General features: G+C 45.2%; 1 protein-coding gene across 1 annotated transcript in view; it reads right to left on the bottom strand.

Annotated features, from left to right (window-relative positions):
• GLI2 (GLI family zinc finger 2) overlaps nucleotides 1-22129 on the bottom strand; it is a 187534-nt gene that overhangs the window by 56368 nt on the left and 109037 nt on the right. The window contains exon 3 of the mRNA XM_036387227.2: nucleotides 9732-9837. Within this exon, the coding sequence (XP_036243120.1) occupies nucleotides 9732-9837 (106 nt within the window). The remainder of the gene's footprint in view (nucleotides 1-9731; nucleotides 9838-22129) is intronic.

The following is a 22129-nucleotide window of genomic DNA, read 5'->3' as shown; positions in this document are numbered from 1 at the left end:
TGTACCTAGGTGCTGTTATATAAGTGACTTTGGCTCACGTGTGCAGAGTAGGGAGAGGTTGTAAGAGAGAGATAAGATGAGCTGTGCAGGAGGCTCCACCGTGCAAAAGAAACACTGGCACACCACTGCAACCAGAGAAAGGGCAGAACGCAGGGGTGGAGCCTAATTCTCACATTTAATCTAACAGCATGAGCTCAGCAGCAAGGAAACCACGATACAGGTCCTTCTACTGCCCAGGGGGTGAAAAAGGACAGCTCCTACCATGCTCCAAGGCGCTGCCCCCTCCAACAAGTATCTGCTATAAAAAATCATCAAAAGACTCACATTCTCCTGGTTCACTATCAGCTACCACCATCGATTATATCAAAACCCAGCCCCACATAAGCCAATGAAGTGAGAGCAGGGAATGCAGTAAACTTGCTCTTGAAGTGGAGCCTGGCCAACTGATATCATCTAAACCTTGAATGTGTTTTTTCCACAGCACATCCTCCCATGAGATTTGCCATGTGCATGCTTCTACAACAGAGAGGAGACAGGGCAGAAAACATCTCCATTGATCCTGAGGGAGCTGCATGGCCTGGGCATGCACACTGGGCTCCAAGTATGCACAAACCACATCATTAACATGTCTGTGTTTCTTAACTCCACTCCAGCCACTTTATGAATTTTTGGGTACTTAACTCCTTTACTACAGATGGCTTTAGTGTCCTGATTTTCAACAGAGGTTGGAGTAGTTTGACCTTAAATAGGATCCAGCTTGTTTGAAAAACCCATTGAGCCTTTGCATTACTAGCACTTGACAAGCCAGACCTAAGAGTCAACACTATTTTGAAAACCACAACACCCACTTTCAAATGCTATTAGCCAGACCCAGTACACTGGGATTTATGATCTGAAATAACACAAGTACTTTTAAAAGTTTGACCCTTGAGAAATGCTCTAAATTTTAGCTGTTAGCTGTCTATTTAATATCAATGGTGAAACATAAAAGAACAGGAATCAAGAGTCTCCAAGGCAGAAAATTGTGTAAAATCACAAATTCTCAAAATGGTCTGGCACACAGAAGAAAAACATACTTATGTGGTTTAGTGTCAGAGCCAGGGCTCTAGAAAGCCCGCTAAAACACATGCACTCCCACGGGAGGGATGTGCAGGTCTGAGATTTGCCAGGGTAACAGCACCCAGTTCTGCAGTCTCTTTGATTTGTGCCGATGTGTCTGCAAGGTGTCAGCTGCACGCAGGGTATCCAGATCCACACTTCTGCCAAATAGGGTCCTTTTCACTATGCTATTTTTCTTTTAAGTTTCCCCCCAGCCATCTGGGTGGTCCAAGAATCAGACCCAAAATACCTAGGATCCCTCGAACCACATGTTCTAATCCCAGCAGAATTGACTCAGTCCTTCATCCATCCAGGGTAAATTGACTTCCCTGCTCTTTGCTGCGTGGGGGGAACTTTTGGATGAGATTTGAAAATTTCCGCTCTGTATGGACATTAAAAATCCTACATTTTTCTTCCAGCCAACATCACAAGCCAGCGTTCCTGCCATTAGTTTTTATCTCTCAGCACCCTGTGTAATTTGCTCCCCATGGCCACTGGTAGCTGGGAATCCAGATTAACCAGCACCTGAAAAGTGATGTGCCGCAGGCTTCATTCCACAAGCCAGTGGGATGGATGCATTTTGTCCATTTATCTTCACACACACTGGAAGGATTTCAGAGAAACACAGTGAAAATGAGGAGGCTGAGTGGATTGATATTTGACTATATGCTGCAGGCTGCAGCCTGGCCAGTTCATTAGAGAAGGGAGGATATGACAACATGCAGCAAATATCTGGAGGGACGTGTTGCACAAGGAGGTGTGCTAGCAGCAGGAGGGTGAAATTCAGGGAGAGAAAAAAAGGACGGTGGACCAGAAAGGTGAACTGCATGGAGAGCTTTAAATACTGAGAAAGGATTTGCTACGGGATAGAGTAAAAGTTCAACCCAGAGATACAAGACCAGGAGATACAAGGGGGAGCCCACAGACCCTTGTGCCGTACAAGAGAAAGTGCTACAAAGGAGGAGAACACTGCAACAAGTCTTAGCATCTCTTGTCTTTATGACTGCAAGAAGCTGGTGAGAGGCGAAATACCATCTAGAGAGGTGATTTATTTAGGATTAAGAAAAAGAAGAGGCCAGGAAGGGCAGTGCTCCCCATTTAGCTGAGAGAAAACTTGAGAAACAAATTCAGAACACTGGAGTTTAAAAGGGCAGGAAGTTGGCACCGAAACATTTATCCATTTCCACAGATGCTGAAAGCAGTGGAGAATGGGCAATCCCATTGAGATAGCTTCTGAAAGACACACACCCTCTGTTTAGAAACTCTTTAGAAAGCAGCAGGAAAAGAAAGTTCAAATAATTTTTTCCTAAAGCACAGGCTTAACAGCGGATAAGGTGGAGGCATGAAGTCACTTTTAATCTACTATAAAGTGAGGTAAGCAAAGGGATTATCACTTAAGACTCGCTGACATGAAGCTCTGCGAATGACATTTAAAAGCAATGGTGGATTACAGAGTGACATCATATTAAATGAACACATGCCAGAGGTTTACATAAAAGACCTCAAAGATCATGCTTTTGTTCTCAGTACTAAAACCTCTTAGCCATTTTTAAACTTCTGGCAGTGATTAGGCTAAATTAGAGGTGCAGTTTTTCACAGCACCAGCAACTCGGTGGCCCAGATCTTCGCTAAATGTGAATAGGCACAGCTCCATCTGAGCTCACCCAAGCCCCTCACTCCAGCCTCATGTCACAGCATTCAGCAACTGGAGATCCAGCCCACACATTTCCAAGCCCAATCTGCATTTCATTGCATAGTTTAGTGAATCTGAAACCACTCCCCTTCAGGTCTGCCTGGACTTCAGGTTTCAGTTACTCAAAGTACTCTGAAGGCTATTTAACTAAATGCACATGACAAAACTATCTTGAATTTAAAGAACAGCACAGATGTGTAAATCTCTCTCATAATGGAATATGCTTGAACAATTTAAAAAAGATTCAAAAGAGAAAGCTGTGGGGGTTTGTATTGCATTGGTTTGGTTTTGGCTTTGTTTGTTTATTTGTCTGTTTGTGTTTTGGTTTGGTTTTTTGCAGAACAGTTTATAAGACAGGAAAAGCCTCCAGAAACATACTAGCCCTGATCAGTGTTTTGGATTACGCCTTCCCCATTCCCCAAAGACCTGATCAGCCTGTCCTCCCACTGAGGCCAGAAGTTAGGCACGTAGGTTCTCAGTTTCTGCACAGGCAGGTAGCGCTGTGTACCTCTTCCCTGGTGCCTGAAAATGGCTACAAGACCAATCTTGGAAGCCAAAGGAATCTTTTTCATAGCTCTCAGATATCAAAAGGATGAGTATTACTCTGACAGCATTTTCGAGATGAGGAAAATAAAGCACAGATAGAATTAAAGTAATTTTTCCAGCTCCCAGAACATGACAGCCGAAGCCTAGTATTTCATCTGTGGTCTCCTGGAGATGGAGATCAAGTGACCATCAAGTATTAATCTTGGAACTGACAGTCCCCCAAATCACCTCCTGTAGGTTACCAAAGAGCCACCTCAAAGCATCAGACTCCTGCTAATTACAGATCACGGAGAGGTTTGAACCAGCCTTCTGGAGGGGACCAGACCCTGCAAACCATTGAAAACTTACACATTCTGATTTTCTTAAATAAATGAAAGAAGCATGTGGGAAAGAAGGGGACAGAATAAATTGGATGTGGGAGCCCCCAAACCTGTTTCCCAAATGAGCAATGTATCTATTTGGTGAAAGTTGTAAAACTTTGCAAAACACGTAAGAAGGCCTCTCTGAGCAGCTGTTTGCTTTGACTCCGGAGGGAGCTCGCTCTGTCTCCTAAGCAGCACAGTACCATCAATCATGACCTGCCAAAGATTTTCTACTCCAGTAGCAAAGTAAATATGAAAACACAGAGGTTTTATTGGTATGTACGTTCAGTGGCTCAGCTGAGAGGCATCCTTGCTGCAGGAATGACCAAACCCAGCCGCAGCCCTGGGCATTGGTGCCCCGCGGAGGGTAACCCAAGGCACTCTATGCACACCTCATACTGCACAAAGGCAGCTTCCAGAGCACTCTCTGCAAACTCCTCTCTTCCACAGAGTCAGGAATGCCCCTGGATGGAAGGGATGGCAGAGAGGCCTCAGCAGGGAACGGGGAGCACCATCAGGTAAGCCCTGGCAAGGCTCAGCTGAAGCGTGGTCAGGGCCACAGGGCAGTCGGAAAATTTCACTGCAAAACTCTGACATCCCTTCAATGAATGTATTGGAAGCAAGACCTTTCAAAGGATTCCTATCTGGCAAAATTGATGGGACTTTGTGTGTGTTTTTGTAGAATGGGAACAGCAAAAGGCACATCTGTGACAATAAAAAATTCCAGCTCTAAAGCAAGAGACACTGGTGTTTCTAAAAGCAGTTATAAGATGATGATGATTATTTTTTGTATGGCTAAACAACATATTTTCCCTTAACCCCACTTGGCCTCCCTTGGCTGAATCTCACAAAAAACAACAAAGGAAAGAGAGAACCAGACTGGAACAGATATTAAACATGGAAAATCTTGGGTTTGACATTAAATTTGGCATATTTGTAAACACTTGAGACATAGTTTTTTTATGATGAAAAGTTTAACAGTCAACTCCTCTGCCTGTGAATCACCCTGCATAAACAGCTCAGGAACATTTTAACTGGTCCTGAAAAAGTATTCTGTAATTTTTAACACAGTAAAAAGGAAACAAACTTCAACAGGGAGGGGTAATAAAATCAGATAAAGAAAAAAAGTGTAGGCTGGATATCAGGAAAAATCTGCAATAATATATTAAGATTTCAGGGAAATGGAGGAATATCCTTGATTAAATGAGATAAAATCCCTACCAGAGGGAAAATAAGGGCAACTCCACATGATCATGGAGATGGAGTCATCTCTATGTTTAGGTCTTTGGGATAATTCAATCCTAATGAATTAGGATAATTCAATCCTAATGAATTCCATGGAATTTGTGATTATCAGCGCAGGGTTTGGGGTGTTTTTACTATTTTTATGTCTGCACAGAAGAGTAACACAATATTTTGTTAATAAATAATGTCAGAACTGCATCCTAAAACACCACCAGGATGTTGGTAGAAAAACAAGGCTGCTTTTGTTTTTTACAGTGCATAATGCCTGATGGGTTTTAACCACAGTTTAGGAGCTACTGTTAAAAAGCTTCTTGCTGTGTCAAGCCTAGGCATGCTGTTTACTCAGGTTAGCCCCAAAGGCTCCTGCATTGGCAGGGACTTTTAAGCTGAGCTAAGGAGTTTTTAGTTATTTTTGTTGTGATTTAAAAAATAATAATAATAAAACACAGGTAAGCATGTAATCACCTTCCATATCTGCCAGCAACTTTCCTCTTTAGTCAAGGGCTTGGTCTTGCAAAGCTGATGCTGTCCCCTTAGCTTAAAGCAGAGACCAGGCCCCAGTGCATTAGGTTTTTGTGAAGAAGTTCACTAAAATACAAAACACCCCTTTTGTTAGAAAAGGACCTGTACTAACTTAGGAAGTGAAATTTCTCTGGTTCAGCTTTGAGCCTGCACACACCTGGCTGATGACTTTTGCTCAAATAATGCTGACCTACAATCTGCAGCAAAGAGTGTAATTCTGACAAATCAATAAAAGCTGCATGCAGAAAATGCTTGTAAGACCCACCACTGCTCTTCCACAGAGCCTGGGCCATCCTGTGCTCTGGAAGAGAGGATCAGAGAGAAGAAAGAGTATGTGGCTCTGTAATTTGATCCAGTATCTCCAGAATAACGCAGAACCTCCAAATTTATTTTTCTGTCTTTTCTTAGCCTTTGAGTATTGTAGTATTACTTACTGTTAAATGAATGTTATATTGTGGAAATGTTGGCTCATACCATTTTTATGCACCAATACAATTTCTTCTATTCATTCTGCTCTAGTTCTACATTCTTGGAATAGATTTCATCCCATATTCAGTCTCACTCCATTCTGCACTGCATTCTTTATGATGTCCACTGGACTCCAATCCTGCCTCTCCCTCTATCCTCCATATTACCACAGGCACACTAACATTGCAATCCAGGACAATCATCTGAATGAGACACTTTATTTTTCTAGACAAGCCAAGCAAGCACCACAATTCTGTCAAATTATTGTTCATGCCAAGAAAAAAAAAAGTCCAAATATTAAAGATGTCTAAAAAATTCACCACCAAACAAGTAAAACCAACAGTGGTTGTACAGAAAAGTGGGTTGTCCTAATGACTGGAGAAACACCAAAACAATTCTCTAAAAGTAGAATTCAAGGAAACCCCAACATAATCTGCTTCTGGACATATGTAATAAATCCTCAGTGGTTTAGAAGAAGACTCATGTCCTGAAAATTATTTGTCATGCTGCTTAACAAGAAAATCACTGAGACACCAGGAATGACAATACTGAGGAGAAACACAGCAAGTCTTTCAGGCCCATCTTGGCACAGGGGGTCCTTTTTTACTCAAGTTTTTCACATTCCCATCTGTGTTCCCAAGCAAAGGGTCCCACAGGTGGTTCTGCTCAAGAGAGCCTTGCAGATGAGTTCTCTCCAGTTGAGATAAAATAACGTATGCTCTCATTAGGCCGAATGCAAACAGTGATGAAGGGGAATGCACTGCCAGGTCACATCGAGCAATCAGGAAACAAACCTTTGACATAATACAGCAGGCAGATAATAAGACCCCATAGTTAGCAACAAATGAGACTGCACTTAATTTGCCGTGCAACGTTCACATAATTAGATAAATTTGGTACTGTCAAGGCAGCAGACAGGTAGAATATAGACTTGATGAATTGGGGGCTCTCTGTCAGGCACCCATCACATTAATCATAAAGCCAAAACTCAGTGACGCAATTTTTCTTCCAAACATTTGCCATAATTTTCTAGAGTGAGAATATGCATATGCCCTTGGGGTTTTTTTACGAGTTGTTTACTTTTGAAACAAGAAGGATTGATTTCTGCCCCATCAGGATGAAGTACAAACTTCTAGAAGCTCATCTGTGCCCACAGAGTATTGAACAAGGCTGCCGGGAATGCCGTAATTCAGTTTGATTTCACTGGACAACAGCCCGAATGAGCTGATGGCATAAATTGTCCAGTGTACTGGACAGGAGCCATGCAACCACCAAGTATGCTCTAGCCCAGGTCTACCACCATATCTGGATGATTTCACACTGGACATCCTCCAGCGAGGAGGGTGAGCGCTACAGTGTGACCTCCAGAGCAGAGACTGGAGGAGAGAGAAGAAAGACAAAAGAGATATAGAATAAAAAACAAGAGGAGTTAAGGGCAATACATGATTTTAAGATGTTGGCAGATAAAATCTGAAGAGGAAAAAGGACTGAGACCACAGCTGCAGAGAATTTTCCCAATATGGCTGTGCCGTAGCGCAGGGTACTTCTTGACAAACAAACAAATGGAAGCAGCATTCCCTCGACCCTAGAAAGTTGTCACAGCCTAGAAGCACTTGGCAGCTTTGGAGCATCCCCAGCCACAAAGGCACCTTTCAGTGCAGTGCCCAGGTAGCTTCAAAGAGGAGTATGTTTTCTCTTACCTGCAACCAAGTTTTCTCTCCCATACCTCGCAAGTCAGTTTTGTGAGATGAGCTGCTGGGAAGGAGAGGAATCCCAAAGAAGAAATGCAACAGGTATTTGCCAACAATTCCACCCAAATACTAATATGCTTGGTCCACTGATAGACAAATGTGGCAACTGCTAACACAGTAAATTATTAATATTGGTGCAGATGAACTGAAACCTGATCTGCCAGGGCTGTACACTTAGCCAGGGTCAATCAGCTGGACAAAGCCAATATGAAAAAATGCTGGGGTTACTAGGGTTATGATTCATAGGTATGTAGCATCAGTGGCAAGCTCTCAGCTGCATTTTGTAGAAGACCTTGCTACATGACCCCACTATAGAAACTGCTGTGGAGCCCCAGAATATGTGCAGTGCCCCCCAACTTCCTTGTGAGAACTGAAGGGGAACACGGACTGGGGCACACAAATAACCTGTGACAAACATCAGGACATCTGCCAGCCTCTCTTCTAACCACTGTTTTGAATATCTCCCTCTTCCATACGTGCTTTATTAGCCAGAGCTCTGGCTTAATAACTATCTCCCAGCAAGTTATTATTCTGTCTTTTTTTTCTACAATTTTTGCATGAAAGACCAGAACTATTTCATGCAGCCTCCCTAATCCCCCCCAGTTCCCATGTTAGCAACTTGCTTTGTCATTTCCCCTTTGCACACAGCATGGAAGAAGCTGCTCTGCCCCTTTAAACATCCAGTCAAATTGACTGTCAGACTAAAAGACAATGACTTGTCTTCTGGTAGGATCCGGGCGAATGCCCTATCATTTATTTCTTGCAGTATTTTGGAAGCAGAATAAAGCTGTGGTAGCTGAGGGGCTCCACAGATCTGGCTGCTGCTGTCTGCATTACTTGCTTCCCAGGGTCTGTTCCCCTGCTCACACCTATCCAGAAGCAGCACAGCTCCACTAACAGCTCCAGCAAACCTGGGTGAGCACAGCCCCTGGCCAGACAGCAAGGCTGCAACAGGACTCCAGGAGATCAAATGAGAGTTTTTTAAATGATGAGCCCTAGCTGTTCTTTCCTTGTTTTGGAAAAATTATTTTGGCCCTCAGTGGTTCCCCTACAGCCAGTGCTCTGGGACCTGTCCCTCAGCCAATGTCTGAGCCCTGCGTTACAGCTGCAGGTTGAAGGATTTTGGGATGGCCATGGCACTGCCAGCCCCATCACACTGCTCCTCACCTCTCATGGGAAAGGTGCATGTCAGGGATTAGAAGAAACATTTCCAGCCCCACTATAACTAGAATCACTGCTCACATCCCTGCTGGCTCCATTTTCCTTGCCCTGATCAAAATGCACAGGAGGTGAAAACAGATCTCTCTGTAAACATCTCCTTCAAGTCATCAAGAACTATTGAGCTGTAACGTCCCTGGATGAAGAGATTAACCATGACCCCCCCCCCCCTCAGGGTGTAGCCCCTGACCAGTCTCTGTGCTCACTGCCCATCAGCTGCCTCAGGGAGAGGAGGCTTTCATGAGAAGGTCACCACCAAAACTCAGAGTCCTACCCTTCCAGGGTGGACATGGACACCCCCATGAGAACCTGACTTATGACTGCTTTTAGAAAATGCTACCAGCCCAATCAGGCTGTTGTCCAGTGAAATCAAACTGAATTACGGCATTCCCAGCAGCCTTTTGCCACCATCCCCACAACTGGCAGGCAGGGAGGAATGGTACACAAGGTCTCCAGAGAGAGGGAGCAGCGCTGGGTCTTTGCCAAGATGGTGGCAGAAACGACCCAGGCAAGGCACGATGCGAGAAACACAGCGGGTGCAAAAACACAAGTCAAGCCTGTTCCCTGGAGCTGAGCTGGATAATGACAAAGGAGCCCTATACTCCCATCCTGCTGCTATAGGGCACTTCTGTCAGCTTAACAGAGCTGTAAAACCCTCCTGCTGGGCAGGTCAGTATCGTCACTGATGGGGACAATGAGGTGGAGGGTGGCCAGTAGGGCCAGCCTGCCAGAAGGGCCGTAAGTCCCAGGAACTTTAGCAGTGGGATTTGGAATACTGCAGGTGGCTGACATTTTAGTGAGGCACGGGAGTGGAGGTGTAAGACTTACCCGTGGATAGCGTGGATAGAGTGAGGTTCGTAATGGTATCGTCCTTCCTGGTGGCGCATGTCAATTGGCAAAGGAGCGTGGAAGGCCGGAAAAATGTGCTGCGGCACTGTTATGGGGAATAGAAGAAAAAAAAAGGGACTTCAAAAACTTTTCCTTCCCTTTTAAAACAATTTCAAAGGCACTAAATCTCCATGAATTTCAGAGCAAGAGCAGTGCAAGACAAGGGGTCTTCATGATATCAGCGCTATCATACACCAGAGAAGTGGAATGAATAAATAATCAAAGTCATGCGGAAAAATCCTACATCTTCGACATAAAAGATCTCCAACAGGGTTTTTGACAAAGACAAGCAGCTAAGCGCTCTTTGAACTTGAGGAGATTATAGCAAGCACCAAGGAAAACTAGACTTGCAACGCAAATCAGCCTCAACAGAGCCTGGTGGGATCCAGACCTGCATCGTCCCTCAAGCCTGGAGTGGCAGCAAACACTGTTCCTGAAGGTCTGTACACACAAGTTGGAAATATTTACCTAAAAATATAACAGCAAGAGCAGCGCTAAAGCAGAATGTCTAGGCAGTCAGAAGAGGCTCAGAAGTGCCTACTGCCAGGTTCTGAGAGAGGAGCTCAAATTGCTCTCACTTGTAATCACTTGAGGCCCTATTTTTTATTCATTTGAGAAGCTTGTTTCATCTTTGATGGAAAGATAAAGTGGTCTCAAAAGGCAGCGAACACCTACATTGACTTATTAAATCTACAGGTTTTAATATTTATTATTGACCCCAAAAGTTAACGGCGAGAATATTTGAGTGAGTTGAGCTGATGGAAAATTCATCAGGTTATTTCTCCTCACCACCCCCAACAATACTGCCTGGCCGCCTGGGCCTTTCCTGCTAAAATTACAGAAGCAAGAGAAAGAAATAGAATTAGCAGAGTCTCGACAGCGATACCGCACAACCGCAATAGCGATCCCGCACAATCGCCCTCCGACAGGGCTCCACGCGTCTCTAAAGATGCCCCTTTCTACATCTGTGGCAGCGACCAGTTTAAAGATAAAAGGCTGGTCTTGCTCTGCCTTTACAGTCAGAAGTTCTTCATTAAAGATTACTTAATATTGTTGCAGGTTTTACCATTCTTTCTCTGGCTTCTTGGCCTTTCTGTCTAGCTGGAGACCAAAAATAAAACAAACCCAACCTCCTAAGTGAGCAATTCAAAACCCAGCCTGTGCTCGGTATTTCACTGTAACTTGCCTCCACGACAGGTACCATCTCTCTGGAGACTGGGGAAGCACCATCCAAAACCAAAGTGTCAAGGCTTGGGCCAAGTCTCTTGCTGTTGCTCAGCAAACTTCAGAAATGCCAAACTCTTTTTCGACAAAAGACTTAAAATTCAGCCTTTTGCATCTGTGACTCCAGCTGCACCAGCGCTACGACGACTGTGTCCGGTGGGGCTGCGCTCCGCGTGGGTCCCTCGCACAAAGCCTGCGTGTAATCCTCATATACGTCTTTCCCGGCATATCAGCGAGAGGATCTGCGGCTCCTACTCCCATTGCAACGCTCAATCCCTGAGCACAGTGCGGCACAGGCGCGTCAGCCAGGCTGCTGGGAGAGGTGAGAGACTACACAAAAACAACCCTCCTGCCAACTCTGCTGAAAGGCGTTAAGCTAAGGTAGTCGGGGTGGAAAGTATTTAGGGCTCTGCAGCAGACTTGCTCTCCGTGCTCCAGCAAAGGGCTGGCACCTCACACTACCTGATACAGTGGGAGCATTTTTGCAGTTTGCCTAATGTCAGGACACAGTAGAGTAACTGTTAACCACCTCCCCCGCTTCTGCCCCCCTCCCCTCCTCTCCCAAAAGCAGCTCAGGGAGAGAATGAACTTGGATCCTTCAGGATTTGCTTCTGCAGGAGGAAGATTCACCCTTTAAGTGTCCTGAGTAGGGACGATCTGTTACATAAGGGCACTTGTAGGAATTCTTCATTTTAAGAGGCAAGCTGTGTTTTTCCAGATCAAAAATACACGAGAGTTTAGCTGTCACACCCTATCCCCTGCTCATACAGCACAGTAAAACCTCTGGTCTCCCCAAACCATGCTCAGCTCCGACTCCAACCTAGGCTGGCAGACACCTACAGCTGCTGTCCTCCTCCCTAGGGACACTGCTGTTCCCTGCCACGACCTACGGCTGCTGTGGGGACCAGAGGGAGTTGAGCTTTTACATCATCACATACAAAGGATGGTCACAATATCAACTGTCCCTGCACAGACATCCAGTGGCAAACAACACAAACATCTCTTCCAGCCTGAGCCCCTAGGCTGGGCTTCCTGCAGTGCCCACCCCATATTTATGCAAATAGACCAAAAGAAGCAAGAAAACTCCTGTGGTCCTGGGATCAACCCAAGTGCTGCTGGTGGCATCCCTACAGGTGAAGATTAGCAACCTTCCAAAATAGGATGGTCATTGTGCCTCTAATGGACAGGTCTGGGGCTGAGTTAATCCCCTAGAGTGCAGGAAAGTGAGAGCTGACCTGGGCTGAAACTGTATTGGACATCGCCGCTGAGTTTTAACGATGTGGAGTCACTCTAATCCTTTGACCTGTCCCCAAGGGCAATTTAATTTATTAATAATGATAAAACTACTAAAAACAGGTCAAACTGAATCTCTTAAAAGCCAGGCCAGCTATGTTTTATTTTGTACCTATGCATTTCTACATGATTGATTGCTGAGATAATACTGGAAATTTCTGTGCTAAAAGAGTCTCTCCTTGTCACTCAGGAGAGCTGGGAAATAGAAACACGGGCTGTTTGCTGCCTGGCCTCCTTTCCTAGCTATCTGTTGGTATAAAATTGACATCTGAAGAGAATTTCTCCCTCCTCACACCTCAGATTATTAATGGGAGAAAAAATTTCCATGAACTTCCTCCTTCCCACTGTACTCTTGGTTTGTTTTTAGCATTTCAACCTATTTTGCCCATGAGAAGCTCAGCAATGCCTCTGCCTTGGGTATCTGCTTCACACTCCCAATTGTAACCCCAGCATGTGCCCTGTGCTTTGCTGCCACTAAGGGCAAGGGAAAGGGTTGGTTTTTTTGACATCCCTTTGCAACACTCCCCTTCATGACTTCCCCTCTGCTTCCCTGCCTGGGAGCACCAGCCAAGCCTACAGGCCCCAGTGGCTGGTGCTGTTCATTTTTATTCTCTTCCAGGTGCTTGGTCAGAAATAATGAATGGTTTTATAGGCAATCAACTACCAATTCATAAACGTCAGCCTGGCTCTGCTTCTTGTTCCCACCCCTCCAGAAGAGGACTGTGAGCTGGCAGCAGGACAGCAACACATGCTGTTAACAAAGATGGATGTTTTACACATACGAGCTAAAAAGACAATTATATTCAATTACTTCAAGTAAGTTACGGTGATGTATTCCTGAATAGCCACGGGAAGGGCAATATGATGATTAGGGCAATGAATTCGCCAACTTTAATCTAATCAAGGCAATCTTTTGTTTAGCATTATCTGCTTTGCAGTGGCAGAGGATTTACCAAACCCAAGCAATCTTTGTAGATTTAACCCCAAAGCTGCCCAATTAGAGCTAATGATGATTGCTTTACACAAGAGGGAGGGAAATTTTTGTAGGAGGCCTGGGGAAAGCTTTTCCCCAGGAAAAGGTTGGGCTGTACCAAGCCATGCAATACAATAGTCTGAGGTGCAAAGGCATGACATAGCACCTCCAAAAGTCCCCAAGCACTGCAACCACAGATAAACATTTTCTCCAGGTTCTGCTGAAAGAAGAGAAAGCCAAAGAACACATCAAAAGCAGCACATAAGGGGCAGGGACAATGAGAGAACAAGGTGTTTTGCACAGAAACAACACAGTTCTACACCAAGTTGGTGAAGCAGAGCACAAGGCACATTCAGGAGGCCCCACCTTCCACCCCACCGGGCTCCTGCAGGAATGTGTCTGCTCCGCCGTGCCATTTGATAAGGGGGAAGATGCTGCTACCTGTCCCCACTTGTCGGAGACGATTTTCTGGCCAAGGTTTATGAGCAAGACACGGACCTCCCACTGCTGTGTTCTCATCCTTGTCTATTCAAAGGCCAGCCAACCCTCTGGCTTCAAAGTGAAAAGATAGGAGGCAGAAATGCAGGTTTAAAGGGGATGTCCGTTTGCTGAAAATCCCAGGAATCAGGGAGGTAGGCATCACAAACAGCCCTTACTTGAGGATGATGCAGGCTTCTGATTATCTCTACAGATAAGTCTGTGTTTCGAGAGAAACAAGACTGCCTATATGGGTTTGCATAGCAAGCAAAGGAGCTGTTTTGACATCCCTCATAGCAGCACCTTTCTTGAGCTCAAAAGTGAGAATTAGGAAGGGTCTAGCAAGCTTTTTCTATTCCAAATACTTCAGCTTACACACATTTCCTGAAAAGAAAAAAAAAAAAGAAAGAAGAAAAGAAATCAGACCCCACGGCACTGAAGTGGGTTTCATTTGCAGTTTGCTTTGACAAAAACAATTCAGAAAGCTCTTGGGAAAGGACTTAAAGAAGTTGCCACTTGCAACTGCTATGCTGCAGCCAAGACTGGCTGGGAAGAGACCCTGAAAAGCCCCCCACACACCCTTGGTACCACACAGAATGTACTGGGCTCCCTCTGCTTTATCTGAAGCACATGTGAGTTGTACAGGCCACCATATGGGCTAAAAAATATACAGCTTTCCTATGGGTGTCCCACAGTCTCCTGGGGGAACAAGCAGTCCAGCCTGTAAGTAGGCTTCTTTGCCATCAGAAATAGTGCACAAATATTTTGCAATCAACAGTTTAAGTAATTTGTCGAGGAAAATGTAAAATGTCATTGGATAATTCAGTACCTGTTGTGCTTTTCTCAACAAATTTGCAAAAAAGATCCCATAAAAACTGGTATCTTATAAAAGAGGGAACACAAATTCTGATTTCTTGACATGCCTTTTGGTTTGATTTCCTATGGAGTCAATGATGCATGGGACACAGCACTCATAAAGGGATCACAAGATCCCTTGCAAAGAGTAACAAATCTTCACCTCTCTTTAGGAAGGGAAGAAAACATGCATTTGAAAAACAGTGCTGTTTTTTAACTTGAGAGGGACTGAAGCAGGCTAATGTAAAATAACTTGCACAAGTCTACATAGTCAAACAAGAGCAGGACACCAATGAACCTCAGTAGAGCAGGCAGAAACTGCAACTTTATCAACTTTATCTCTAAAAAGCTTCAGAGCGCTGGGGTACTGGATTGATTTGTGTTAGCAGGCAAAAAACTTTTCCAGACACCAGCTCACACTCTCCTGTCACTGCAGTGTCATTAGCAGCTGTGCACAAGCAACTGACAGAAAAAATGGGAAAGGCATGTCCCAGAGGATGCTTGTGAGATTTCACCAGTACTTCCACAGGTGAACTGAGCTGTGCTGTCAGAGGCCAAATCCCTCTTACTGGGGAAGGTGGGATGCCACCTGGTGTGACACAGCAACTTACAACAACTTTTGCTTCTTTTTTTTCTCCCAGGTCCAGCTTCTTTGAAAAAAATAATAGTGAAACAACAGATATCTGCAAAGGCCCTTCTTGCTGCCCACATTTTCTCCCAGATGTCCAAATCTCAATCTCTTTCTCAAGAACAAGGTTAAGGTACAACAAACATGAAGTGTTCTTCATTCAGTAATCTCCCAGGGAAGCCCAAAGCATCAAGTGAGAAAGAAATCTTAGGCAGCATTAGTTTCTCATGTTACATGTTTTAGTGTCTCAATTTTACTCATCCACAGTATATATTAACAGAGGTGTATCTTGGCATCCAACAAGCACAGTGGCTGTGAAACAGCAAAGACAGGCCCCTGCTTTGTTCCTTAGCTTTCCTGCGGTGATTTTCCTCACATCAGAGCTCTCCTAGAGTTGGTGAGTTCTGAGCATCCCTGGACAGTCTTAGTGTGCGAGCAGAGGAGGCAAACCCAGCCTCGAGCACTGAGTCTGTGTGTGGCTACTTGACTCCCTTTGATAGTCCCTCCTGGGCGTTTCACTGTTGTGTTTGGATGGCCGCCCCTCTGGCAAAGCGCTGCAGGACTGTAGGTGTCGGCAAGGGAGATGTTTTTGTGTTTGTGTGACGTCCCCAGAATAATGATCTAGCTGTTTAAGTGAGCTGAGCGAATGAATGAGCACAAGAAAAACATCTTCACTGAAAGCGCAGCCAAAGTTAATGCACCATTAATAATGGTCTGGGTGAATTATTGGAAGGGATAATAGGCCTGGGGTCAGGGAAGGTCTGAGACAAAGAACAGGGAAAATTGGGTCACAGAAACATGACAGAGCAGATCACACTGATGCGTCCGTGGGATTCTCCTCGGATGAAGTCATATACCACCATGCAGAATGTTAAGGGCTTTGCAGGGACAGCCATTCCCAGAACCACCACTCAGATCAATAAGGGAAGGAGCAGGGACAGACATACAAGGCTACAGTAGCTGCCTCTTAGTCCCCCCTTTGAGAGATTGACTTTAATGTTGTTTAGCTACTTTGCGAAATACACCATATTCCTCCTTCAAAAAGAGATATTTATGCAATGGCTAATTACACCAATCCGAGAATTTTCTAAGCATAGAGAGGTGTCTGGGTAAGTGTACCCCTTCTCTGAATGGCAGCACTATGCATTTCACAAAAAAACCCCAGGTGCTTCAGCAGCTCTGTTTTTCTGTCTCCAAAATTGTGGAAGGAGCTGCAACCCCTACTCCTGCCCCATCAGCTGCCTGTCTTCACAACACTAAATTACTGACTAACCTCGCTTTGTCAGAATTTCCCTTCTTTAAAATGGAGATAATAATACCTCCCTACCTCAGAGGTTTGGTTAATGTTTATACAGCTCTTTAAAAATGATGTGGTAATTAAGTGCTCAGTATTATTATATCAACGTCTATAATGATTCCAGCAGACAGCCCTATAAACAGGGCTGCACCATGCCTACTTTCCTTTTGTTTGGCTTGTTAGCATTTAGTTTGGTTTTCATACAGCATACTTCAATTATCACTGGTTAATTATTCTGTTGTTTTATTACCTGCTCAATGGCTTTGACAAAAATAAAAGAGGAACTACACAAGAAGAATAATAGGAAATATTCATTTTGGCCCACTGGGAACATTATAGCAAGGAGAAGCAGGAGGCAGGCCCCCACCAGCTCACCTGGGGAGATCTCTTTCCTGCCCCAGGCACTACAGACCACTTTGAAATACATCCAGCCAGCTGTTGCCACCCAAAGGGATGCAGAACAAGTTTTCTCTTCTTACAACATAACTAATGGAGAAAGATGGTGGTAGCCTGATTTATAAAACTATGTTTTTCAGACAATGCATGTCAGGATGTTGGAGAAGACAACATGCTTAGTTTAACAGCAGGCTGGGTACAGCATCCCATTCAGATAAGAAATAAAGATCACACAACTAACTTCTGTTGGGCAAACAGCTCAAGTAATGGTAAATGCCCTGTAGGAGAGTTGGAAGGAGAAGGGGCCTTGCTGGGATGCAGATATGTGAAAAGTAAACAAGAAATACTGAAAAACACATTGCCCTTCAGCTATAAAATCACAAAAAATAATGCTTTGAAAAGCATTATTGTACTGACATCTCAAAGCACCTGCAGGACAGAGTCAGTGTGACTTCACATTGAGAGAAGCCGGGGTGCAGGGAGGAGCAGAGGATAAGGCTTGTCTCTCCACTGCTGGAGCCCCTGCATGCACCTCACTACCACAGACACAACCAGGGGCCACTGGGCTCCCTGTGCAGCTCCCTGCAGGGACACAGACTTCACATGCACATGTGGACACTTACTTGACACAGGATAAAGCCCATTCCTGGGGTTACTGCATGTAAAATGCCATTATGAAATACATGAAAGATATCAAACATCTCCCTCAGTCACTGCAAACGGCAGGATGCCCCTCTCAGTCATCCCAATCACAACAACCATGCATCCATCCTCTTGGGGATGGCCCAGAGGAGCTTATCCTCTTACAAAGTTTATTCATTCTACTGCTTCAGCTCAGGTGGAAGAACAACAACAAAAATTCATTTGAAGATGCTGAGGGACGCCCTTACCCAGGCCTGCCTAGCGCGCAGGCCCTGCCGGCACATGGCAGGCACGCTCAGGGCTCTGGTGGCCGTGCAGCCGGAACTCGTTTCAGCGCGGCCCAGCTCCGGCAGCGCCGCGGGGCCGCGGGCTGTGTCCGACGGCCGGGCGGGCGGGCAGGCAGGCGGCTGCCGAGCGAGCTGGCTCTTGCAGCTGGGATGGGGCGAGATTAGATCACAGAGCTCCCCCCGCAGCCCCGTGGCCAACTCGAGGCAACACTGAAGGAATTTGCCCATAAATTTCCTCCCCACCCCCAAGAAGAAGACAGCGCACTTAAATGAACTCAGGCCCTAATGGAAGTAGGATATTCTTGTTCAGCTCGATGTCTAACCCATCCTGAAGTTCCTGGCAGCTCCACTCAGCTCTCTCCCATGCACTGCCTGACCTTTGGTAAGGGCATTAAAACTGTCCATCTTTTCATGGGCAAAAGAGACGGAACAATTACAGTGAGGCTAAAAATGGCCTTTCCCTCTACTGGAAAATTTAGATTAAAAATTGAAGAGTTCATTGAAATTTTCCATAAGAACACAGAATTGTCGTTAAAAAATCAAACCCTGAAATTCCTTCGTTGCTATCTACATCTCTGAAACTCATCATGAGGGGCTTTCCTGCCTCATCCACCCAAGGAGCAGGGACAGCTGCTGCTGGAAGGGACAGGAGGACCCCAGGAATCTCTTCAACATGCTGCCATCAGCAGCTGGATTTGCAGTACCTTTCTTCTGTGAACAAAAATGGGGCATTTCACTTCTTGGTGAAAAAATGAGTTTTCTGAAGCCTGCTGACATGAGAAGTCCTCGATTTGGTTATGCAAAATAGGCTGTACCCAAAACTTCCAAAAATTTCAAAATGGTGTGGGGGGATGAATATATTCAGATCTAAAGAAGTATTTTCAAACAGATTAGCATTTGTGCATGAAGGCAATGCATTAACTATTATTCTGCAAGAATTCCTGGGGTCTTCAGGTTACTGATAAGTGGCAGCCTTAGGGGGACAAACCATTATTTTTTTATACTTCTGGGAAGAGTAAATAAGATGAAAGCAGAGCTCTCCTGCGGCCAGGAGGAAACCCACAAGCACAAGGAAGTCCCGCAGTGGGGTGCCCAAACACCAAATCTCTGATGGCTTTTTGAAGAGCAGTAATTAGAAAAGTCCCTTGATCAGCCTTGCTGCCACCAGCCACCTTCTTCAATCCCAAATAGCTGGAGCTGGGAGAAGCTTTAGGCCAGAACACTTTTTTATCAGTTAATGTTTTAGAGGGTAGCTGTACCTTCTGTAAGAAGCAGCACAGAAAAGTTTAAGATGGTTTAAGATCTATTATATTTTAGACTACAAGAATATGGAAGTGATGAAGTTGAAATGCCTTGACTTTATTTCAACAATATCTGCTGAAAAAGATTTGAAAGGGACTGCTGCGCATTTGTGCTTCCTGGAAAATTAAAAAGAAATCAAAATTGCCTTTCTCTGCTAAATAAGCACTGAATTCTTTGCAACACAATGAAATCTGAAACAGCAGCACTGCACATTTCCACTGCAAAGGAAACCTGCTCCACTCACACATTGCTGCTGGAGAAGCAGCAGGATGCCAATCCCACCTGGGATGTACCGGTCTACTCCACCATACCCGATCAGGAGTTCCTACATCCATGCTGAGCATTTCCAGAGTGAGACTTTCCCACTAGTGCTAGCTTTGTATTAGCTGGGTGAGGTGATATGATCACTGAATGGCAGAAAAGAAACCCAAAAGGAAAGGCCTAATGCAGCTTATTAATTCCACAGGTGAGCTGCAAATGCCGAGAGTCTTGAAAATCACTTAATTGCCAGGCTGTCAGGCCAAGATGTGTTTTGAGGATGCTGCCAATCTGACAGTTATTAACAAACAAAGAGGCCACAAGCCCTGACTGCACCGAGATCCTTGTTATTTCTACTCATGTGCCACCTCCCAACAGGAAGTACTTAATAAGAATAATAATATCCCAAAAGGCCAACCTATGGCAGTGCAATTAAAAAGCTTTTCTGTCTCACTTTGAGGAGAGAAAAAAAAAAAAAAGAGGGGGAAATTAAAATCAGACAGGAAATTCCACTAGAACAAGCTAGCTTATGTCCTAATAACACAGGGCTGTGCCAACTCTTCCAGAAAGTAGAGGAGGGAAAGAAAATAAAAGGGGGAAAAAAAAGAAAGAACAGAAACAGAAAGAGAAAAGCAGCCCTCTAGACTGACTCAGATCTGAGGCTACATTGTGGTTCGGCTGTGGCTGCAATTCTAAAGGGAGAAAGGCAGCACAAGCAAATAAAAGGCAGTTTGCTTTTCAGGCAAGTTGCTGTTATATGATGTAACTCTTGTATGAAAGCATGGCCACTGCTGCTTTGTTGGGAAAAGACACAGCCTGATAAGCTCGAAGGACCAGATGGATCTTGGGGCTTGTTCTCCCAACAGCTGCTGCCGGAGAATGGAAAGAAGAAAAAGAAAAAGAAAAAAAAAGAAGAAAAATCCCAAGCAGGAAGGAAGAAATCCCGGCACGCGAGGGGCGGGCAGGGAGGTGGGGCAGACCAGATGGTGGTTCAGCTTGTGCCTGCCTGGACGGGCAGGAAGAGAAAAATCAGTTAGTCAAAAACTTCTATGAACACTTATAAAGGGAGAGACATTTTCCACAAGTTGTTATCATCCTGCTCCCTGGGGAGCCACTAGGATTCAGTTTATGCACTGAATAAACTGCCTGAGCCTCCAACTGATGTAGTAACTTCGAAAATAAGTAGGCAAAGAGATTTGCCCCTGACTTCTCTGGGACCAGGCCAATGGATGACAAACCTTGCCTGTTTCACAGTAAAGCTCATTTCACTGTGGAACCCACCTCACTTCAAGCCAGCTGGTGAAACGGGAGTGTGTGAACCTCAGCTGACTGCCCAGAGTATTCCCCAATACCCCTTGCCTTTCTCCCATGGTCCCCCAACATCTGGCTGTGAGAGTTCCCAAAGTGCTCAACAGGTTTCTTTTTCTGGGTATCCAGAGGAGAGAGAAATGCATTTGATGCCTGTGCAAACATGGCCCAGACAGCAGTCCTGCCTCCTGCAGTAGTAACTCTGGGGAGCAGAGAACCAGAGCCTGAGTGCACAGTTACCTGAGCACATAGCTCAGTATTGCTCAGGTGTTCCTGGAGCTTGAGTTTACATCTGAGCAGTTTTCCTTCCAAACTTTCAAAGGAATTTTCCTCGGCTCCCTGAAGTGCAAATGCTTCAGGTCACCTATTATACAAAGCTAAATTGAATATTGCCATTAGATTGAGGTGTTATGGGAGAAAGCACTATCTGGCATTTATGACCAGGAGGCAGCAGGAGCACCAGACAACACTGCTGCCCTCAGCTGCATCCAACCTCAAAAAGCCCCAAGATCTCTGGTGGTGAGATGTGGAGGGACAGGAAAGTTGAGCAGCTTCAGACTGGAAACCACAAGACTGGTGGAGTACCAAAGGGCAAGGCAGGTAAATGAAGATGGAGGGAGAGCACATCGGCTATCACACAGCACCTTCTAGACAACACTCATCTGAGCAGCAAATCTAGCAGAGCCCTGACCATGCACCTTCCACTCATGCAAATAAAACCTTATTGAGGAGTTTCATCCCAAGGCACATTTCTAGGAGTGATCTACAGATGGAGATGTCTTTTAGCTTTCACGCCCCCTTTCATGCATTCACACCCCTCCCCTGAGGTGCCACTGGCACTCACTCAATCGCACACTGAGCCAGCTCAGGGAGTTCATCCAGTTGAAAACTAATCACCTAAAATTTTATTGCACGGGTTTTGGCTGGATCAGCTCCCTGAACCAGTTTTCCATGAGATCAATGGTGAAGAAAAAAGCAAAAGCCTTTAGGCTGCTGTTCAGCAGCCACTTCCAGCCCAGGCTGCCACTGAAAGCATTAGCCCTGACCTCCCTTGGCCACTTGTCCCCACAACACAGCACACACTATTATGGTGGCCAGGATGTTTTCTGTGACTGCAGGGCTGACTGGACTCAGGAGTACATCTCAATGAAAGATAACATACCCCTCCTCAGCAGCTGATGCTCACAGCCCAGCTTGCAGGTCCTACTAGGCACAGCTGCTTCAACATGTATGGAGCAGTTGGGCTGACTGGCCATTGCTAACTAAATACACTTCCCCCAATCCATCAGGTAGCACGCTACGAGCTGTCTGCTCAACCAGCCAACACAACTTGCAGGAGCTGGAAAGCTGTCTTGCAGAAGAAAAACTCCCAAGCAGATGCCTAAATCCTGTGAAAGC

This window comes from Molothrus ater, chromosome 7 (genome assembly GCF_012460135.2).
Source record: "Molothrus ater isolate BHLD 08-10-18 breed brown headed cowbird chromosome 7, BPBGC_Mater_1.1, whole genome shotgun sequence".
Lineage (NCBI taxonomy): Eukaryota > Metazoa > Chordata > Aves > Passeriformes > Icteridae > Molothrus > Molothrus ater.
The sequence above is the reverse complement of the archived record's forward strand: the minus strand, read 5'-3'. Positions and strand labels throughout refer to the sequence as shown.